This window comes from Hippocampus zosterae, chromosome 2 (genome assembly GCF_025434085.1).
Source record: "Hippocampus zosterae strain Florida chromosome 2, ASM2543408v3, whole genome shotgun sequence".
Classification (NCBI taxonomy): Eukaryota; Metazoa; Chordata; class Actinopteri; order Syngnathiformes; family Syngnathidae; genus Hippocampus; species Hippocampus zosterae.
Window position 1 is genome coordinate 5943801 of NC_067452.1, and position 20422 is coordinate 5964222.

At 44.0% G+C, this 20422-nt stretch overlaps 1 protein-coding gene across 3 annotated transcripts; it reads right to left on the reverse strand.

The window, feature by feature from the left end:
- Positions 1-31: 31 nt before the first annotated feature.
- LOC127596348 (protein-tyrosine kinase 2-beta-like) lies at positions 32-19508 on the reverse strand. 3 transcript variants are annotated; one of them, XM_052058716.1, is made up of 30 exons: positions 19244-19467; positions 18854-19168; positions 15649-15827; positions 15478-15565; positions 15319-15398; positions 15133-15195; positions 14326-14380; positions 14094-14234; positions 13304-13375; positions 13112-13213; positions 11331-11448; positions 11205-11235; positions 11098-11123; positions 10951-10998; positions 10778-10872; positions 10610-10691; positions 10415-10515; positions 8011-8126; positions 7835-7935; positions 7667-7756; positions 4270-4474; positions 3779-3869; positions 3651-3695; positions 3362-3484; positions 3245-3277; positions 3035-3059; positions 2901-2941; positions 2668-2802; positions 2482-2562; positions 32-2215 (listed from the first exon to the last, which is right to left on the reverse strand). In XM_052058716.1, exons 2-30 carry the CDS (start codon positions 19055-19057, stop codon positions 1982-1984), a joined length of 2805 nt encoding a protein of 934 aa, XP_051914676.1. In that variant the 5' UTR covers positions 19058-19168; positions 19244-19467; the 3' UTR covers positions 32-1981. The 3 variants fall into 3 exon arrangements, with proteins under 3 accessions (XP_051914676.1, XP_051914675.1, XP_051914677.1); XM_052058715.1 differs by having other exon boundaries at positions 18854-19171; XM_052058717.1 differs by lacking the exons at positions 32-2215; positions 2482-2562; positions 2668-2802; positions 2901-2941 and having other exon boundaries at positions 3044-3157; positions 18854-19171; positions 19244-19508.
- Between the last annotated feature and the right edge of the window lie 914 nt (positions 19509-20422).

Below are 20422 nucleotides of genomic sequence, written 5' to 3' on the forward strand. Positions count from 1 at the left end.
TTTTAGAGCTTAGTCTTTTTTTCTTTATTCCCCCCCCTCCCATCTTATAAAATATGACACCACTGCTGTCATTCATCACCTCACATCACATTTTGCAGCTGTTGGTGTACAAAAAAGATCAACATCCAGTTCCATCTCGCCCACCTAAACTTCAGTCCATCTGTGAAAATAGGAGGCCAGAATTGCAGCAGTGTTGCAAAGAAATGTCACAAAGATGGCACAAAAAAGTGGCATATTTTTTAAACTGGGCTTACTTTTTAGTCTTTAACATGAGATTCTTTCAGATAACTATGCGACTGCTGTGTTTTTTTGAAATAGTAATGCACACATGATGTGGAAAATGTTTACAGAAGTCATTGTTTTGTCAAACCAATGTGGATCAATATTTATGGATAATTTGCGAGCAGTTGTACTGTTTTTTGTGTTTTGTATTCCTTTTTGTACTATCATTTAGAATTTCATGTACAGGATAAATGAAACTGCTCACATGATGAATGACAAATTCAGACTTCACTGATTCTTCCGCACCCTGCTCAGTGTCCCTCTGGGCAGTGTGGATTCCACCCCCCCCCCCTCCCCCCACACACACACACTTCTTTCATTTGCCTCTATAATTTATGTCCTTTGTGTGTACTATGGGAATCACTGTTATTTACCGAAGGTCCTTTCCATTGAATAAACTGAAATTTACATTGTGTTGTCATTCTTTTCTGATAATGAACTTCGATCCGAACACGACCGAGACCAGGTTTGTATGTTCGCGTGTGTATGGGCGGAAATACGCTCGGAGCGCGCATGAGTTCACCGCCGATGCGCTGCTTGAATTTACACCTCAAGAACAAATTGCTGATTGGTGAGAACGAAGGCTGCGATCGAATTTTACTCTGAGCGGAGTGCACTTTGTCTCTCCGAACATTGTGGGGTTGTTTCTGTCGAAATTCACAGGCCGCGTCATCCGAAGACTGCATTCCGGTCGAATGCAGTCACTTCTCGGGCTTTCAACTGCATGTGGTTTCCAAATTGTAGGAGGACAAAATTCGCAGGCTGGGTCCTCCAACGCCTTCAAGGGCTTGTCCTCATTCATCCTCCGTGGACCGCTTAAACCGTGGCGAATTTGGACACAGCGTGCAGTGGAATCGGGCTGGAAGTGGCGTCAAGCGACGCTGGTGGGGGGGTGTCCGTCCTGTGCAATTGGGCACAGCCAATGTCAGAGTAGTGCACGGGCGTCAGTGAATTTCAGAACGCGGCCTTTGCATCCTGTTTGGTTTTTGTTTTGTTTTTTAACTTTAGACTCACATGATTCTGCACAGGTCATTTACTAAAAACAAAGGTTAACCAGTCTAATGGAAAAGCATTAAAAAATAAACACAGAGAACTATCTAATACTCAAATATAATAAAACCTGTTTATGAGGAACGGGTATTTAAGATTATCTAGTCCTGTCCCTTTCTTACAATCCGTAGAAATTTACAAAAGTATAGAATTGTTTTCCATATGCTCTTCCACTGATCCAAGGTCTGGTCATGGGGCAGTAAATAAAGCAGACTTCCTTCCCCCGCCATGTTATCCAACTCCTCCTGAGGGATCTCAAGCTTTTTCAAGACAGCCGGGAGACACACAGTAGCCCCTCTTCAAATTCTGGTTTTTGCCGAGGATATTTCCCTTCCGGTCCTATCCTATTTGAGCGAGATGACATAAACACACACAAGGCTTTGTGAATGTAAATTTTGTGGTCATGTGGCAGATGTCCAATTCTGAAATTCAAAAACCAACATAGCCCACCCTATAGCAGATGAAGAAATTATCTTTAATCTGACATTCAGATTACCTTTCGGCACAGCCTTCATCAGTTCGTTTTTTTTCCCTTTTTGAACAAACACAAGAGTGCAGTTCAGACAAATGTTATATTTCTCCATTACATATTTCGGTTTTGTATGCATGTCCCACATCTTCTACACTAAAACAAATAACAGAATACACCTTATTGCCCCGAGCTGTCCTCATCTTGTCTCAACCTGACAAGGTTGGCCCTGACACGGGCTTGGTCAACAGCATCCAGCAGGTTCTTGGAGTTCAGTGCCAGGGTGTGTGCGGCAGCCAGCATCTGTCGTTGGCACTCCTGTTTCAGTGTTGTCACTGAGTTCTGCTGGGCCAATCTCATTTTATTGATCAACTCCCCTAAATCCTTGTTCAGCAGCTTCTTTGTGCCTATGATCTGAGACAGCACAAAAACAAATTCAAAACAGGTCTGAGGATAAGCAAAGTTGCCTGCTCATGCTCTAGTCTGCACTCTGTGTTGCTGCTCAAAATGCTGAATGCTGACCGCAAGACGAAGGCTCCCTTGATAGATCTGTGAACGGTGTCTCTCCATGTTTTTTTATTTTCTTTTTTGTTTCTTGAATAAATCTTTTTATAAATTTTTTTATAATACTTGTTGTCTTGGTTTCCCTGGACAAGACAGGATACCAAAATGGACAATACCTCGTTTGTAATCGAGACGTGCAGGGAAGGCAGGATATCATCAACGTGTTGAATGAGGCTTCGCAGAGTGACGCCAACTGCCTGCATTGTGACGAGGGAGGGGGCAAATAGAGAGTGAGGTCCGTGGGGGGGGGGGGGTGTCCAGGTTACATCAAAAGTAAAAATAAACAAAGATGGCGCACTTACTTTGACAGCGTTGGGGTACTCTGAGGCTGGCAGCATGTTGACCTCATTCTTCAGCTGGACCACTTGTCTGACTATCGCCATGACGCCGGAGTAAACCTGATCATCCGATCGGTCCAATTCAGCTGTGGGACAAGACTAGAACACAACTATTCTGTTGGAATTGTCTCCTCACCCGAGTAAATACAAATTTGATTCAATCATCGGCCCAACTGAGCAAAAGAATTTGGTATTACCAATGTGATGTCAGGTGTCACGGGGGACGTTGGTGGAGAACCTTAAAAACATCAGGGGTTATTTGACTTAGCCACCTCCCTATTACCATTTGTGAAGTTTAACTTGAAAGTGTACCAAATCCGAGGCAACTTACAGTCAGCTGCATTTTTTTCTGGAAGCTGCAAATTAAAAAGGGTCCGGTCACAATTTAGTGTTTTTTTTTTTTTTTTTGCAGAGCAGCTTGAATTGGGGAGCACTTGAATTTTAACAGGTTCACCTGTTGAACACTAATTCATTATGCAAATGCCTACATCGGTGTCGTGCATACATTTGAGCTGAAGAATGAGAGAAAAAAATATTGCACCTTTGTATTTGAAGCTTTTCGTACAGCAGGATCCTGCAAGACAAACACACCATTCATTTGATCGCACGTGTGTCCATGCGTGCATGCGTGCGTGCGTGTGTATTTTGGGTGCATCACCAGTTGTTGCTCCTCCTGCTCCAGCCACTGACTATCCATCGCCATCTCTCTTTTTTGCCTTCGTAGAGTGTCGTCAACGTTTTCTTGCCCTTTCTCCCAAAGTGGTACGTCCCAGGCTGTTCCCTACAAAGACAAACACACGCTCATACACACGCGTGCAACCACACAAATATACCGGTAAGCTACTTTTGACACAACGTGGGCTGTTTTTGCTCAATTTACAATACGTGTGTGACACAATGTGTGAGTCAGAAATGCACTGCAATTTATGGACACACGTGAAGCGAACCTGACTGTGCGAGGCGAGGGGGCTGGTGGGTCGCACTCTGGAAGGCTGATAAGACATCACATGAGATGCTGTGTTCGTAGTTCCAGAACCGCTAGAAGTAATTGTGCCTTCACGTGACTCTACAGCACCTTTGGTGGAGGCTCGGTGTGGTCATGGCCCAGTGGCGAGCTGGACGAGATGCGGTGTGGTGAATCTGCCTCCTCCATTTTGAGAAGGTCCCTTTTATCAAAGCACAGTCAGTGTTGAACAATTTGTCTTTACAATTCACATGAGGTCATTTGGAGAAGACATGCATTTTTTTCACAGTTTATAAAAGCTGACGTGTCTTAATAACATAATAATAACAGCCTTTGGAAATTACTCATGAATCAAGCATTCCATACCGTACAGATTTTTACAGCGTATGGTTTTTCATGCCGGCATTAGGTTGCTTTTTGAGGTGCCTCTATCTAATGCAGTAAGCAAGCTCTCACCCACCCCATATAGTGCTGGACCAAAGGTGAGTCCGGCCTGAGAATGACAACCAGTGGGTTGGACCTTGGGTTTTCCATAATATCCCCTTAAAGGAACGGGTAATACAGTTTTGCCCCCTAAGGGTGTGTATTAAGAAGCAGAGTACCTCAGGGAGCAGACGAGCTGGCGGAAGCTCGGACGGATGTACGGCTCATAGGCCCAGCAGCTGGTCAGCAGAGAGTAAAGAGTGGGCGGGCACAACAGTGGCTTGGGAAGTCGGACGCCGGACTCCAGTTGGGTGATCACCTGTCCGTTTTCCAGCCAGAGGAATGGTTGTTGGCCCATGGAAAAGATCTCCCACACGCACACACCTTTTTGGACGCAAACATGAGACATTTTGGTCGACATGTGTCGAGGGTTCTGTGGGGGCTCTGACTGGAAAAGGGCTGCATTCTCAAATAGTACTTTTTTTCCCCTCCACGCTGGGACACACGAACTAGCCAAGAATAAATTGTTTATAAATGTGTACCTTTGATGGCCCGGTTCAAGTTATTGATGGGGAAACTGATAATATTGTAAAGTTTAATAAATATCTCGTGTTCCCATCGTTTATGTCCAGTCTTGGCCACCATCCCCTTGGTTACCGGTAATTTTAATGCGCGACGCCATTTTAGGAAGGCAGGTGACATCAAAAATGTGTTTGGTCCTTCATTTATGCGAGTCACGGGGAGCAAAGCGACATTTCATCTTCGGTCTGAACGTAACGTTAGGCAAATTACCAACGATGCCTTGATACCCTCTCCCCCTCCTCCCCCCGTCTCTGGACACCCCCACATCTCGCATACACCATCACCATGATCCCCAACATCCCCACAGGCCCTGTCAAAGCAACAGAGCCCCTCAGTGCCATGGCTCAGTCCAAACACTGATCAAGTTTGTGAAGCACACTAACCTCATCAGGCTTATCTCAAATGGTGATGAGTCTGCCTGTTGTGAGGTGCAGCAGCTGGTGTCCTAGTGCAACCACAACAACCTGGAGCTGAACACCCACAAAACAAAGGAGATGGAAAGTCACAGCCCCACAGACTCCTTCATCTCCATCTTGGACTCCTTGTGCTTCCCGGGCCCCACCATCATCCGAGAACTCAAGTGGAAGCCGACCATCAGCTCCTTTGTCCTTTGGCCCAGCTGAAGATGTTCTTCCGGCAGCAGCTGAGATAACTCAACCTCCCTATCAAGATATTGGTGCAGTTCTACATGGCCATCATCAAGCCCATCCTCACCTCCTCCATCACCATGTGGTATGCTTCTGCCACTGCCAGATACGATGTTGATGATGATGCGATGTTACAGAAGCATGTCAATCAGGACAGCCCCACAACATGCAGAGCCTTCAGGAACTCCAGGTGGATTTCATCCTGTCCTGCCACCAAGGAGCTTTTTAAATCCCCAGAGATAGGCGAGCCCGTCTTAGCGTCCCCAGATTCTGCTTTCTCTTGGGAAAGTGTGTCATGCAATATATGAGGATGAAATAGTCGGCCCGTGACTCACAATGTCCTGAGTTGAGGTCAGCACCGCCCCATCCTCACTATACGCAGTGTTGATGGGGCACTGCTTTCTCCTCTGAGACGTTGGATGGTGGACCAGAATTTTTTCAAAACCATCCAAAAATCATACAGTATCCATGAACTCACCAAATCCCGTCCATGCCTGAGTTTTCACCACAACGACCACCAAAGAGGCTCAGGAATTGCCACCACTATAGGCACTGAAACATCTTATGGCCGCAGCTCCGGTCGGTCGTCTCAACAATGGAGACGCAGAACATCATCAGAACAACATCATCCACTAGGACCCAATGATCCTCGCCTCCCCCCGGGACACAGGTTTCTAGTTCTGCTGGAGGTGGGAGTTTAATTTTTTTTTTTTGATAGGGGTCTCTGAAAGACAGCAGAGGCTTACAATACATTTAGATCTGCCGGGTCGATGCAGCAGCTTTCCCCACTATCGAGCCAACATACTACAAGCGGGTGATAAGTTGACAGCTCCACACCTCCCTTCAGCTTCTTACATTCCCCTCACCTGAAGGCGGAGGGATGCTAGCCTCTTGTTCACCGTCAATATGTTTGGTCACACTTTTCGGCACTTGACTGGTACTCATAAGAGGGAGCACATAACTCTTGCTCTGGCATCCCTTCACTGGCTCCCCTTCATTTTAGAGTTATTTTCAAGATCCTCCTCTTTGTTTTCAAATCTTTGAATAATCTCGTGCCACCTTACCTCTCTGAGCTCATCCGCCCCTACACACCTGCCCGGTGCCTCAGGTCTGTGGACCAGACTTTGTTAGAAATACCAAGAACTAAACTGAGGCTCAGAGGGGATCAAGCCTTTTCTGTTGCTGGTCCCTCTCTCTGGAATGAAACTCCCACTGAACATTCGGCACGCCTCCTCGCTGCCCATCTTCAAAGCCCTCCTCAAAACTCACTTGTATTCTTTGGCGTTCGACTCAGCATGACTTAGATTTGTTCTTGATTTTACTGTTTGGTGCTTTCTACCGCCTTTATTACCGATTTGTCTTACTGTTTATTGTGCATTTTAAATCGCTCCATGTACAGCACTTTGTATGCAGCGATGGCTGTTTGAAAGTGCTCTATAAAAACTGTTGACTTGACTTCTCACCATGGGCAGTTACAGAGTGGAGTTGAGTCCAATTCCTCTCTAGAGGACTGGTACCAGGGCTCAAGCTGTGTGTCGACTTGAGCCTGACTGATACTTATAAGGCATCATGGCTCGGTGGTAAAGTGGTTGTTTCCCAATCCAGAGGTTGGTGGTTCAATCCCCGGCCATTGCGGCCATGTCGAAGAGTCCTTGAGTAAGAAACTCAACCCCCAGTTGCTGAAGTAACAGTGTGAAACGCTGCCAGAAAAGAGCTATACAAGTGACAGACCTTCTACCATTAAACGTCCCTGCCAGAGAGGTGAGGTTTCATGTCACTGGAGCCAGCTTCTGTAGCCGGGGATCAAACCGCCTTGTCTTCTGCCTTCAGCCACCATGCAGGTTACTATAAAACCGACCCTCTTGGCCTCCCTCATAGATGCTGGCACATGGGTCAGGGGTCCCATCTTGCCTCTTCCAGCTGTGCCCAGCTGGGCCCCATTGGAGTAGGTGGATCTTGGAGCCATTATTTGTCTGGTCCCTCACCGGTGACCCGTTTACCATGAATAAAACTGCAGACAACTTACAGTAACTCCTCGAATCATTGGAACACACAAACATCTCCGCCACTGTGGGTGACAGCTCAGGGAGGGGATCTTGAATGCATGCCAATTCTTTTTGGTTGCTGCTGTTGTGCAAAGTGCATCGAGTTGCTGGTGTCATGCTGTTTGAATTCAGAGAAGATTTTGTTTTTAAAAAATTGTTTTAGCAGTACTGTGATGGTCCTGTTAACAATGATCATTTTGGTGATGTGGGATTTTCATACCGATTTAACACAGAATGACATATCCAGTAAATGTATTTGTATTTGTCTTTGTAGATAAGACTTGCATGAGGGGGTTTCTAACCAAACATCCAGACATCACTGGCAATGGTGAACCGTCGGAAGTTGATAGATTCTGGAGCCATCCATTTGATTGGCATTCTTGAAACAGATGCTGCATAATCAAGGAGATACATTCCATTAGATAATGAACTGGCACCAAGAATCTTTGCACTCGTGAATGTGTGCGTACCTTTATAGTACTCCTGATCATCTATGTAACGAGAGAGACCAAAGTCACCAAGTTTGACACAGTCAGGAGATGCCACAAGGATGTTTCTCACTGCTATATCTCTACATAAGCACAGTAGAATGCACAACAAAATTAACGATGGCACAGGAAGAGAAAAAAAGATCATCTGCCCATACCTGTGCACCATGTTGAGGCTCTCCAGGTATGATAAGGCTTTGCAGATTTGTAGACAGTACAGTATTAATGTTGCTGTTCTCAGGGTCGATTTCTGCTCCTTCAGATAGTTCCCCAGCTGACACCATCAACACAGACAATCATAAAAGAACTCATTGACTTGCAATGAATTTAGGTGGGTAGAAACTGAGTTCTGAGTAGACGTGGCCCAACTAATAGGAGTGACCATTGAAATCTATCGCAAAATTCAGCAGCTTCATTAGAAGAGAACAAGCTGCTGGCCTTTCTAGAAGGTGTGGGGTGGGTAATCAACACTCAGACTCGTGCGTTGATAAAACTTAATTGCAATGTGGATGTGCTGTTGCTTCACGAAATGGAAAAAGCGAGGAGCACTTGGCCCGGCCTGGAAAAATGGATTGATTGATCGAGGATTCAAATCAATGACCCCATTGAGAGTCACAAGCTAAAAAACCTTCAAGTCTGTCTGAAATTGTGGATGGCCTGTTCCCAAAACAGCTGTTATCTGGACTGTCCCCTGCGTCTATATGTCCTTTGCAATTTGCCAGCAACAAGTTACCCCTGTCTACTGCCGGAATACGGCTGGGATAGGCTCCAGCACACCTGCGACCCTTGCGAGGATAAGCGGATTAGAAAATGAATGGATGGATGGAGAAATCCGCTTATCACCCCTCTTACCCCTCCTTCCCAAAGCAAAGACTGATAAGGCTTGCCCTTGCAGCTGTGGATACTTGACACACATTCACACAAACAAATGACAATAACATGCAACATTATGCCCTGAAATGTCAATGCCTTCGTTGGATTCCTATTTGCTCCAGCACAGTGTCGTAACATGACTGACAGAACGCTCCTATCTGAACAGCAAGTCAGACTGGTTGTGACACGTTTCCCCCTCTTTCCTCTTCCATCCTCCTCGTTCACTGTTAAGTCTCAAGATTTGTTCTACATGTCCTTTAAAATATGTGAAATTTTTTTCTTAGGTTTCAACCATTTCAGGAGAATATTTGCAGTCTGTTTGGGGGGGGGGGGTCCCTCCTCTTCCCTCTTGTTTTCTTTTCACATCAAAGATATCAGAGCGCTTAATAGCAAACCGCCAGGCTTCCCGTTCTGTGTCCCTCTGTTGGTCATTGTTTTGTTTCTGTTTTTCTGGACGCGTTGTAACTGGCAATGTAAATTCCTTGTGTGTTTTTCATAGTTGGTCAATAAATGTGATTCTGAGAAATAGCAGCTGTCTCCAAAAGGAGACCCCAAATACTCTTTTTGGTCTCTTTTTGGAGATACAAGTATTCCACTTGACACCTGCGATTTACTAACTCACAGTCTGAGCGACAATGCTCAGGTGATAGTGTGGCTCTCTCCCAACCTGATGGTTTTGGGTTCATTTGCTTAACCCTTGAGTAAGCTTTTTTTCCATAAATTGATACCATATATGTAAAATGTACTCAAATACTCTCTCTATAAAATGTAGTAACTGAGTAATCTGAGTGAATAAACTCTGCTAGCTAAATATCACTTCAAAATTGTTTAAATGTTTTACTCTACTGAGTGTAAATTTTTGGCTGTTTAGAATGAGGGGCAGGGGGGACGGTGGATGGTCGTCTCGTAGTCTCACAGTGCAGAGGTGCAGGGTTCGATTCTGGCTCTGGCCTTCCTGTGTGGGGTTTGCATGTTCTCCCCGAGCCTGTGTGGGTTTTCTCCGGGTACTCCGGTTTCCTCCCACATTCCAAAACATGCATGGCAGGCTGATTGAACACTCTAAATTGTCCGTAGGTGTGAGTGTGCGCGTGGATGGTTGTTCGTCTCTGTGTGCACTGCGATTGCCTGGCATCCGCTTCAGGGTGTACCCTGCCTACTGCCCCACGACAGCTGGGATAGGATCCAGCACGCTCGCGACCCTTGTGAGGATAAGCAGATTGGAAAATGGATGCAAAGCGTGGACCATAATTGGTGTCTCTGGTGTGCGGTATATGACCAATGGGCCACTTTTGGTTCTTTAATCTGAGCATTTATCTTATCAAGTGCCCTATAATAATGTATATTGTACAATTTATAATGATAAATATAATTAAAATATATACATATTTTCTTTTTTTAAAATAGACGATTTTACTTAAAAGTTTCTTTTCATAAACCAATCTAAGAACGACCTGGCACATCTTTCTATAAAAAAAATAAAAAATAAATTATAAAAATAAAATCTGGCCTTTGAACACCAAGGTTTGCCCACACCTGCATCTCTATACTGCTCATAGCTTCAGTAGGGGATGACCGTAATTTCATGGTATATTTCATGGAAATATAATCTAGAACTTTTGTTTTGATCTTTCCGCATTAACTGCAATTTGTGAGGGAACACTGCACCGATTTCTAAAAATGCACGCATACCTCTCCATGTTGATAGAGTTCCATGACAATCCAGACCGGATCAACATGAATGACTCCAATTAGGCGCACAATGTGTGGGTGGTCCAGATTTTTCATTAAATCTGCAAATCAATCAGCTTTGTCAGGCATTTATGTATGTGATTTGTTTCAGGAAAATCATGCATGGATGTTTTCTGTGAATGTGAACAAACTGACCAGCTTCACTGAGAAATTTTTCCTTCACGCCTGCTGAGCAGTCCTTGCAGGTTTTGATGGCCACTTGGATTGTGTCGCCTGTCTTTAGACACAAAACACAGTCACCCCAATGATTTGATCACCCAGGGCAGGCAATGCAGTGATGCAATGCACCGCAGATCAACTCACCGGGCTTTTATACACACCCTCATGAACCTCTCCAAAAAAGCCCTCACCCAGGATCTGACCTAAAATTACATTTACTCGGGAGATCCTTTGCTTCTCTGAATGCACAAACATTTTTTTTTTAATGACCATGCCACATTTTCAGGGATTATTAGGCTCGGTGAAGGTTGACTCACCACAAGGGTTTGTCGGGCTCTCAGGAATCTCAGCATAAATGTCCGAATCTGAAGACAGAAGACAGAAATGCTGAAAATGTACCCGTCTATGTTTACGGATAACAGTTTACTGCATGTGTTCGAGCTTAGTATTAAACTTAGTCAAACCTCTATTTGGTCCAGTCAAGTCATTGCTGAATGAGATGAAACATTTATTGAGATAGATGTCAAGACAACTACGAATTTTGAGGGTGCCCTATAAAAATTTAACTCACCGTTTTGGAATGTCGGGCAGTTTCAGTCTCACTGTAAGAATAAACGATAAATGATTTTCTCAAATGTGTCACGCGCGTTCATTCGAAATGACTTCTTCATTTTAGGCCACTGCCTAATGTGTATACCTTTGCTAGGCCTCTTAATGAGTGAGCCCTCAGAGGAGCGCTCTATCTGGCAGAAGCCATCAATTAGGTTGGCCATGTTTTCTGCTACAGCCATAGACTCTGTACTCACTGAGAGGGGCTGCGGGATGAAAAAGTATATTTATTGTGAAACTAAAACACAAGGAGGCCAGCACACTTTGGCTATGTCCCCACAAAGTCCTGTAAGACTGGCAGAGTATATGAGGAACATTTGTTTCTCTGAGAGAAAAATGGAAAGATTATACAGTCAAACCTCGGTTTTCAAACGTCTCTTTTATCGACCAAATCGGATTTCGACCAGAAATTTTTAGGTTTTCACGCCTCGGATTATGACCGAAAACCGGTTTTCGACCAAACTAAGCAAACCTGAATAGTGTACGCCACTCGACTCCTCTCGGCTTCCTTACACGAGGAGTGACGCTTCCTCGTGTAACGTTCATTGTGAGCAGACGTGTTTGTTGTGATTTACGCAAATCTTTTTTTGTTATTTCTGCATCGTGTTTTAGCCCCTAATCATGGGTGAATAAAGTAGTTTCGGATTTCGAACAAATCGCTTTTCAAACAGCCTTTTGGGATGGATTATGGTTGAAAACCGAGGTACGAATGTATTCTGGATTTAAAAAGCGCAGACACTTGGATAATAAACTCCAACTAGTTAATCAACTCCTGCGCAGAAGTAAAATTAAAAAAAGTACAGACGCTGAAAAGTACTGAACTGCAAAAGTAAGATGTAAAAATGAATTTTCACTGCCAATTATTATTTGATAACTTGGCACAACAACAAAAAACTAAGCACACAAAATACTTGACATCATCGAGTTCCCATAGCTTTGCTAATACAACTGACACAGGGGATAGAGACCGGGCTGGTCCTTGAATAGCAAGAATCCATGTCTTTGAAAAGCAATAGGAATGCTGCCCCCCCCCCCCCCAAAACACTTCAAAAAATGCCAATAAACATTCAGAATACTTTTTCAGGGAAAGGTAAGGTGTGGGGGGGAGGGGTAATGCTATGATATTACAGTACCGGCAAACATTTTTGGAGGGGAAAATATTGAAAAAAAACCTGCAAATATTCATTGGTGCCAAACCACAAGAGGCGACTGTGTTATGAACCAAAAATGTGAAAATTAGCTGATAATTTAAAAAACAACAACAGAATACTGGTATATTTTTTCAGGTTAGACGGAGAATTTTTAAATGCCATAAGATGGTGGTTTTTCAGGTGGCACAAGACACAACGCTTTCGCCACAAGACACAACGCTTTCGCCATGATTTGTTTTTGTAGCTGACAAACTATTCTTAAATGGCTGAGTAGAATAAGGCTATTGATGGGAAATATCTTGCTGCCCTTAATCTGTTGTTGACAATGCTCCCTGTTCATGTTCCTCCATTTCACTGCTGTAGCTGTTCTTCCACCTTATAAAACCCAACGATCGCAATCAACCCAGATTTCAGACGCGGTTGACTTTACCTTGAAGTCTTGATTAAATCATATCATCCGTAGTCGTTGAAAAATGTAAAGGGCCTATTTTAACATAGTAAGGAGCAGAAACCACAGATGCTTGTTTTCAAATGAAAGGGGGCAGGGAGCAAAAATATCTCATAAAAATACAAAGTACGTAAATACTGTACTCAAGCAAAGTAACAGAAAAATCGACTTCGGTACAAATACAAAGTATTTGGACTTCATTATTTCCCACCATAGCAATGTTGTTTTATGCAAACATGACACTATTACTTTACACCAAGGACGAGTTACCTGTTTTGTTCCCTCTATGTATACAGTGAGCAGAGCTCGGCCATGGCTCTCTTTAGAGAACAAGATACTATTCACCTGGGAGAATGTGGCCAGGAGGACAGGCTGAAAACAAAAAAGAAAAAAAACTTTCTTTATTTCAGCAAGATGTATGATAATAGCATGAATGTATTTTCTTAAAGAGTGTGCGCTTACTGTTGAATTGTCAGTTTGCTGACTGATACCTTCAGATCCAATGACCAAGTCGATTGTTACACGCCAACCATGCTGAAGGGACGCACACAGCCACATACTGTACAACAATCTATCGTGCATGTGAGAATATACTGCAGCACAGACAATAACTTGCAAAAATGGGCCAATGGTCTCAAAAAAAGTTCATACCATGAACTAGTACAAAAGGTTTTTACCCAACACTCAGCAGCCACAGGCTAAGATACTATTCATACATTTAAACCAAACGGTGATTAACGAATCCTTCCCAAAAAATTACAACTTTGCCACGTAGCTTGTATGTTTTGACTGCAATGGCTGCAATGGCCGGGGATCAAACCCCCAACCGCTGGCTTTGGAGAAAACCACTCTACCACTGAGCCATACTGCCCCCCCTGGATGACTGGATAGAAATTGGAAAATTGACCTGACACAGGTCCCGAATGGACAACTTCAAGGAAGTTGTTGGGCAAGGTTTATTTGGACACGTTAAATTGTGGAAAGCGCTGCGGGTTCATTTCGGACGACATATAGCACGTGCGCCTCAGAGTACAGCGGTCGAGGTCGATTAGGGGCTCAGGCTTTCCTGTATGGAGTTTGCCTGTTCTCCCCCTAGGTGGTTGGGTTTCTCTCCTGGAGGCTAATTTTTGCAAGGGTTGAATTTTTGATCCAACAACTGATATAGGTGTACCAAATGCTATGGTGGATAAATCTATGTCACAAATGTATAACTTATGGGAATTATGTCTAATTTCCATTCCCCATGACTCACCACCAGCTGGCAGGCAAATCTCTCCTGTGTATAGCTGTAACACTGAGCCAGAGTGCTGAAGAACTTGACCATGCACTGTTCTTGGTTCAGAGTGCCGTAGCCTTGAAATGTCTGCCGGATCATGCGACGCAGTTGTTTCGGCTGGCGTTCATTAAGTGAAAAAATTAAAAAGTCACAAATCAGTTTCAGGTGACGTAGGCCCCCATAGAATGTGTGACAGATGGACCTCTACCTTCATGCTGTTGATAAGCTCTTTCGGAAAGAACAAGTCCAGTCCAACTTCCTTCCTAATGGAGAAAAGTCAGATCGTGATCAACCAAAAATCTTGTTGGTAACACATTACACCAAATCCAATTAATTTGGGATGCTGTGAAAAAAAGCCCTGGTGATTTGGAAATAATTTTCAACATATATTCAAATAAATACAATATAGAGGCAATATGTTCACTCACAACATTGTTGTGTTCTTTTTTTTTTTTTATTCTCTTATTTTGAGTTTGAAGATGACAACACATTCACAAATAACTGGGACAGGGTAACAACAGGACAGGAAAATTGCTGCCAATTGCAGTTAACTGGAAACAGGTTTTATACCCATTCATAACACTCTAAATGAAAAAAAGGCTCAGCTGTTCACAAGCAAGGAAGAGGTTAAGTTCATCACTTTGTGAACAACTGCGTGAGCAATTTGTCTGACATTTACAATTTTACATTTTTTGCATACAACTCGGTCCATCTCTAGTGATTCCATCCATCCAGTTTCAAAATAAAATGTGGCCCTTGAGCACAGACATTTGCACTGGTCTAAATGATGCGGACCATTTGGAAACGTGAGTCTAAGTGAGCGTATTTTAAACGGACAGCCAAGACTAGACTTGTGGCCACTGTCGGCGGACAGAAAATGGGACTTCTGTATGAGGTTTCAAAGAAAAATGTCTTTGCTCCAGGAACTCAGGTTCTCTCTGAATGTGATGCGTGTGTTCGATGATATATTGTCAGAGGTTGTACTTTGTACACAAATCACAAGGCACTGACTTACTCTAGCAGCTCAAAGTTGGACTTTTTCTCCAGTCCGTTTGGATTCATGTCTTTGTAGAATCTCCTGCCAACACAACAAAAGAGCAGGCAGGGTTTTCTTTTTCCATACAACCCCCCCCCCCCCGCCCGACCCCCCTCCCCCCAAAAAAAACAGATACAGAGGTGTGAATTTGGGAGTATTCACTACCTAATCTCCAGGCAACCAAGCTGGAGAGCCATCCCATCGCTGACTTTTGAGGCAAACTGCTGCATATAGTCGCTGCGTACCTGCAAACACACAACATATGTTAAAACCATTGTATCTTTTCAAGTCAATACAAGCCTTTCAAACAACAACATAACTGACCTGTTGGTAAAAGTAGAGCATGGTGGTTCTGTCCTCTTGGAATTTTGCTAAGAAGTTTGATGGAATGTACCTGATCCTTAAGTCGTATCTGGAAAAGTAACATTCACAGTAACGTTGCCTCATTTCATTTCAAGCACGTGTACTGCACCACAATCGGCAAGGCATATAAACCTCCACTCAGCCTCCAGGTGCTGCTGCTCGTAACGCTGGGTGAGTTCAGTCATTGTCAGGTCCGGGTGCAGCCAGTGTATCTCGGACGACTTGAGGTGTTTGAGGAGGAGCCCGTAGCACTGGGTGTGTTTTATGCCAGGACCCACGCAGCCACCCGACAGGACAATGTTGATGACATCCTATGACAGAAGATGGTGTTGTGAAGCTGAAGACTTGGTCATATATCATGATGTACTCAACTAGGCAAAGCCCAAAACACATAGTAGTTTGACTCTCCCTTAAGTTATACTCAACGCAACTGAATCCACTGCTTTTACTTGCGGGGGTCAGAGGTATGCTGGAGCCTATCCTAGCTGACTTTGGGGGAGAGGCAGGGCCCCCCCCCTGGGCTGGACGTCAGTCAATTGCATGGCACATATAGGAAAACAGGCATTCACAACTTAGGACAATTTGAGTTTTCATCCATCCATCCATTTTCTGAGTCGCTAATCATCACGAGGGCCGCGGGGGGTACTTGAGCCGATCCCAGCTGTCTTCGGGCAGCCTGAACTGGTTTCCAGCCAATCGCAGGGCACACATTGACGAACAACCATTCACTCTCACGGTCACACCAAGGGACAATTTAGAGTGTTCCATTATTCTGCCACGCGTGCTTTGTGGATGTGGAGGAAACCAGAGTACCCGGAGAAAACCCACGCAGGCACGGAGAGAACATGCAAACTCCACACAGGAAGGCCAGAGCCGAAATAGAACCCTTCAGCTCTGCACTCACAGTCAGGCCAAGGTGCTAACCAGTCGACAACCGTGCTACCCAAATGTCCATCCATCCGTCCGTCCGTCCATTTTCAACACCGCTTATCCAGAACAGGATCATGGGCAACAGGGTTGCCGTTGCGGGAGCCTATCCCGGCTGACTTTGGGTGGAAGTAAGGCGAGTACACCACTACACCGTTAGCGTTTGAGTCTACAGTGAACCATATTTTTCAATGTGTGAAAAAAAACAGAGTGGCATAATAAAACCCACACAAGCACAAGGGGAACATGCAAACGCCACACAGGAAGGGCAGAGCCTGTATTGGAAAACCCCAAACCTCAGAACTGTGCTTTTTGAGTTACGAATAATCTAACACATTCCTTTTTATAGTCTAGTAATCAGACTACATTAACTCTTCAAATGTCACCATTAATTAAAGGCAGTTGCAGTTGACCGGCTGTGAATTGTAGCAATGTGAAAGAATTGACAAGAATTAAACAGCACATACTTCTCAGCCATAGTGCTCTCTTGTGCATGTATTGTGCATTTTGAAAAATGGGCAGTTAATGAATAATAAACTAGAGGAGTATTCACAGCTAGAACATAGGGAAACGGATTGTTGGAGTATTCAAATTCACATCCCCGTCTGGGGGAGTAACATCAATCGGGGTTTTAAATTAACACCTGCCAATACCCCAAATCACAATATTTTTTTTTGTGGGCAAAAACCTATTGGCCGAAAATACAGGAGACAACTGCGTCCATTTTACTCCAAGAGACTAGCAAATAATAGCGTGTCGCACCAGTGCTATTTTCAGACCGCAGGGCAGTGTGACATCACGCTATGAACTGGAGGAAGGGCAATATAGAAGAAGCATTCTCGTAGACGACTCATGCAATGACTGTTTGCTTTCTGCCCATTTATCTCAGGAAAAAAAAACATGCCAAGTAAACTCTGCTGCTATGGAACTTGCAGAAATGACTTAAGATACTACTATCGTCCACATTTGAAGGATGCATTTTTTATTTGTTTCCCAAAACCAAAAACTCAGAGGGATAAATGTGAACGCTAAGTTAACTTGTGTGTACGTCCAAAAGACGAAATTAATGCGAGCAAGTTGAATCCTTTCACCTTCATATGTAGTAAACATTACGTTGGGGCCCGCGGTCCTACAGATGACAATTCTGATCCCTTTCTCGCAACTGTCCGCCCTGAAGAGGTGAGCCATTTCGATCATATTCTCTTTTTCCAGTTTATCCCTAATGTTGGTCAGATATCTATTGTTCTCGGCGTTCACGTTCATTCGTTCACGCCTGGCATTGACTCCTAAATTCCCAATATTACTGCACATTAATGCTACATAATGACATTTAATACATCAATTGGGTGCACAAATGCTGGCGTTTCATGCTACAGCCGAGATTGTAACCGGTGCGAGAAACCAACAGTGATACTGTGAGTGAGGTAGATATAAACAGCACAGCTAAAGTTTAAAAAGAAATTTGCCTCATGGATATTCTGGTTGACTGGTAACTTCAGAGAGTCACCAGTGATCAAAAAAGTTAATTTAGAACCCGGGGCATCACGTAAGCATTGTGTCACGTCTGGAGTGCATTGACTACTTACGTGTTCCATAAAGAGCAATTGAGGAAGAACAGAGACTTACTTGTGTTTTCAAACTAGAAATAGTATACAGTCACTATTTTGAGTTTGTGACAGCTAGCAACAAACATATTAAGATGGATTGCACACTCTGTGCTGTCTACGATATAATAGTTGTATTGATGTATCTATATAAGAAGACTAATAAAACTACACGCATAACTGGTTAGTGTTGGTCCCATTGAGCAACAAAGTCTTGGCAAAGGCCTTTTTGTATGGAGTTTGTGTGAATGTTAGTCTTTCTCGTGTGTCTTTCCAGGAATTGAATGATAATCCATCCATCCATCCATTTTCCAATCCGCTTTATCCTCACAAGAGTCATGGGGGGTGCTGGAGCCTATCCCAGCCGTCTTCGGGCAGTAGGTGGGGGACACTGTGAACCGGTTGGCAGCCAAACGCAGGGCACACAGAGACGAAAAACCATCCACGCTCACACTCACACCTCGGGACAATTTTGAGTGTTCATTCAGCCTGTCATGAATGTTTTTGGAATGTGGGAGGAAACCGGAGCACCCGGAGAAAAACCACGCAGGCCCGGGAGAACATGCAAACTCCACACAGGGAGGCCGGAGCCAGAATCAAACCCGGTACCTCTGCACTGTGAGGTCGACGCGTTTACCACTTGACCGCCCTTGAGTGATAATCAATAATGTAATGCATGATGGCTATCACAAATGGTCTTAAAATAGGGTGCTGGATCCTTCCAAGAGGCACAGAAGTACGAACAGAACCCCACAACACAGAACAAAACTGTAGTAGTATTAGTTAGCATCGTAGTTTTAAATTACCTTGACTGCCATTCCTTCATCGCAGCGGACCAATTTGAAGTTCTTGCCGAGGTTGAAGCTGTTGCTGAGGAAACACACTTTGATAATCTTCACCGGGAAGATACTGTTGCTGCCAGTCGTCGCCGTGGGGGACATGTCTGGGGTCTTGGGTTGGCCGGTGGGAGACATGCTCCTCCAAGACAGGGTGCTGGTGTCTCCCAACATTTCCAACGCATAAACATAGACTCAAGCAGACAGCACCTAAACTACATCGACAGATATTGCCACAACTACAAATACCACAGACTTGTCAAACATCCATCAATGAACACACAACTGCTGCAAAGAGACAGAAAATCATGATGAGTTGTTGAATTGGAACAAGTAAATAACATTCTCTCTTGTACTCACCCATCTTGTGCAAGTCTCATCAGCCCCACAAAACAATTTGAATCTGAAACCAAACTAACTGGTCAGAGTCAGGCCAATCCGTTTAAACGTCTGTTCTGTGAGATTGTTTTCTAATATGTCAAAGTTAACCGTTACCAAACTCTTTTTGAAGCCTCACCCCAAAAAACATTCATGCTAGTAAGCGAAAGAGGAAGCACCACTCACAGACAAACGAGGAAGTTGAAGACCCACTAACAGAAAAACTGACAGGACTGATGAATTGCTGTATTGCCGAGCGTTTGCTTCCAAATGTTGCTAATTTTCATGAGTAGAAGCATCAACTTGATGGTTTTCAGATGATCAAAAAGCATACATTGATACAGGCGGCGGAGAGGCTGTGAAACTGTCGTGTTTATATTGTTTCGGCGAAGTAACCACTTTTTTGGAAGCCCTAACATGGCCAAAAAGCCCCCCAATTTAAAAAAATTAGGCAATTGACAAGACAGATCCAAAAAACAGCAGCAGAGACAGTACAACTGGTGTTTTTTAAGGGGTCCCGAGAATGTTCTCGGCTGATGTGTGGTGGGGTAGTATTTGCTTGGAGGCCCGCTGGGGTACTTTGGTGAGGCCAGTCGGTGAACTCAGTCCCCGGGTCAGGTCTCCGTCCTCTTGGCTGGGTCTCCTCTGGATGACTGTCCTGGCCTGCGAGGGCCACTGATGCAGCCTGCCCGTTATCAATGCATAAATAATACAGATCAACAGCACCATCTAGTGGTAAAAGGAATGCACTATAAAAGAGGAGACTACGTATTAGACTAAGTATTATCACAGACATGTTCACTACATATAGGTAGACGTCTTATTAAATACGCCAATGCATTATTAAATACGCCAATGCATTAGACATTGGATGTTTCAACATTAAGGTACAGTATTTGTGAAGATAGCTCGTTCATTTGGTCGTTTTATTTATCATCGAGAAGACACTCAAATAATGAATAGCACACCACAGCTTTTGATTGTATTATGTCATTCTATGTTTATTTTACATACTGATTATTATATGGCGAAAACAACACACATTCAATATGGCGAATGCGCTGAGATTATTGTTTTGTATCATATCCAGTTCTGTCATGCGGCCGAAAATTTGCCTTTTGCCTGTGAATTTGAACACAGCCCTTATTTTGATTCCCAAAA

Coding starts and splice junctions, on each gene's coding strand:
- LOC127596348 (XM_052058716.1), bottom strand. CDS start 19,057: ATGTTGGGAGACACCAGCACCCTGTCTTGGAGGAGCATGTCTCCCACC. Junction 3,696..3,778: donor ACACCGAGCCTCCACCAAAG/GTGCTGTAGAGT, acceptor ATGTCTTATCAG/CCTTCCAGAGTGCGACCCAC. Junction 3,485..3,650: donor CCCTCGCCTCGCACAGTCAG/GTTCGCTTCACG, acceptor TTGTCTTTGTAG/GGAACAGCCTGGGACGTACC.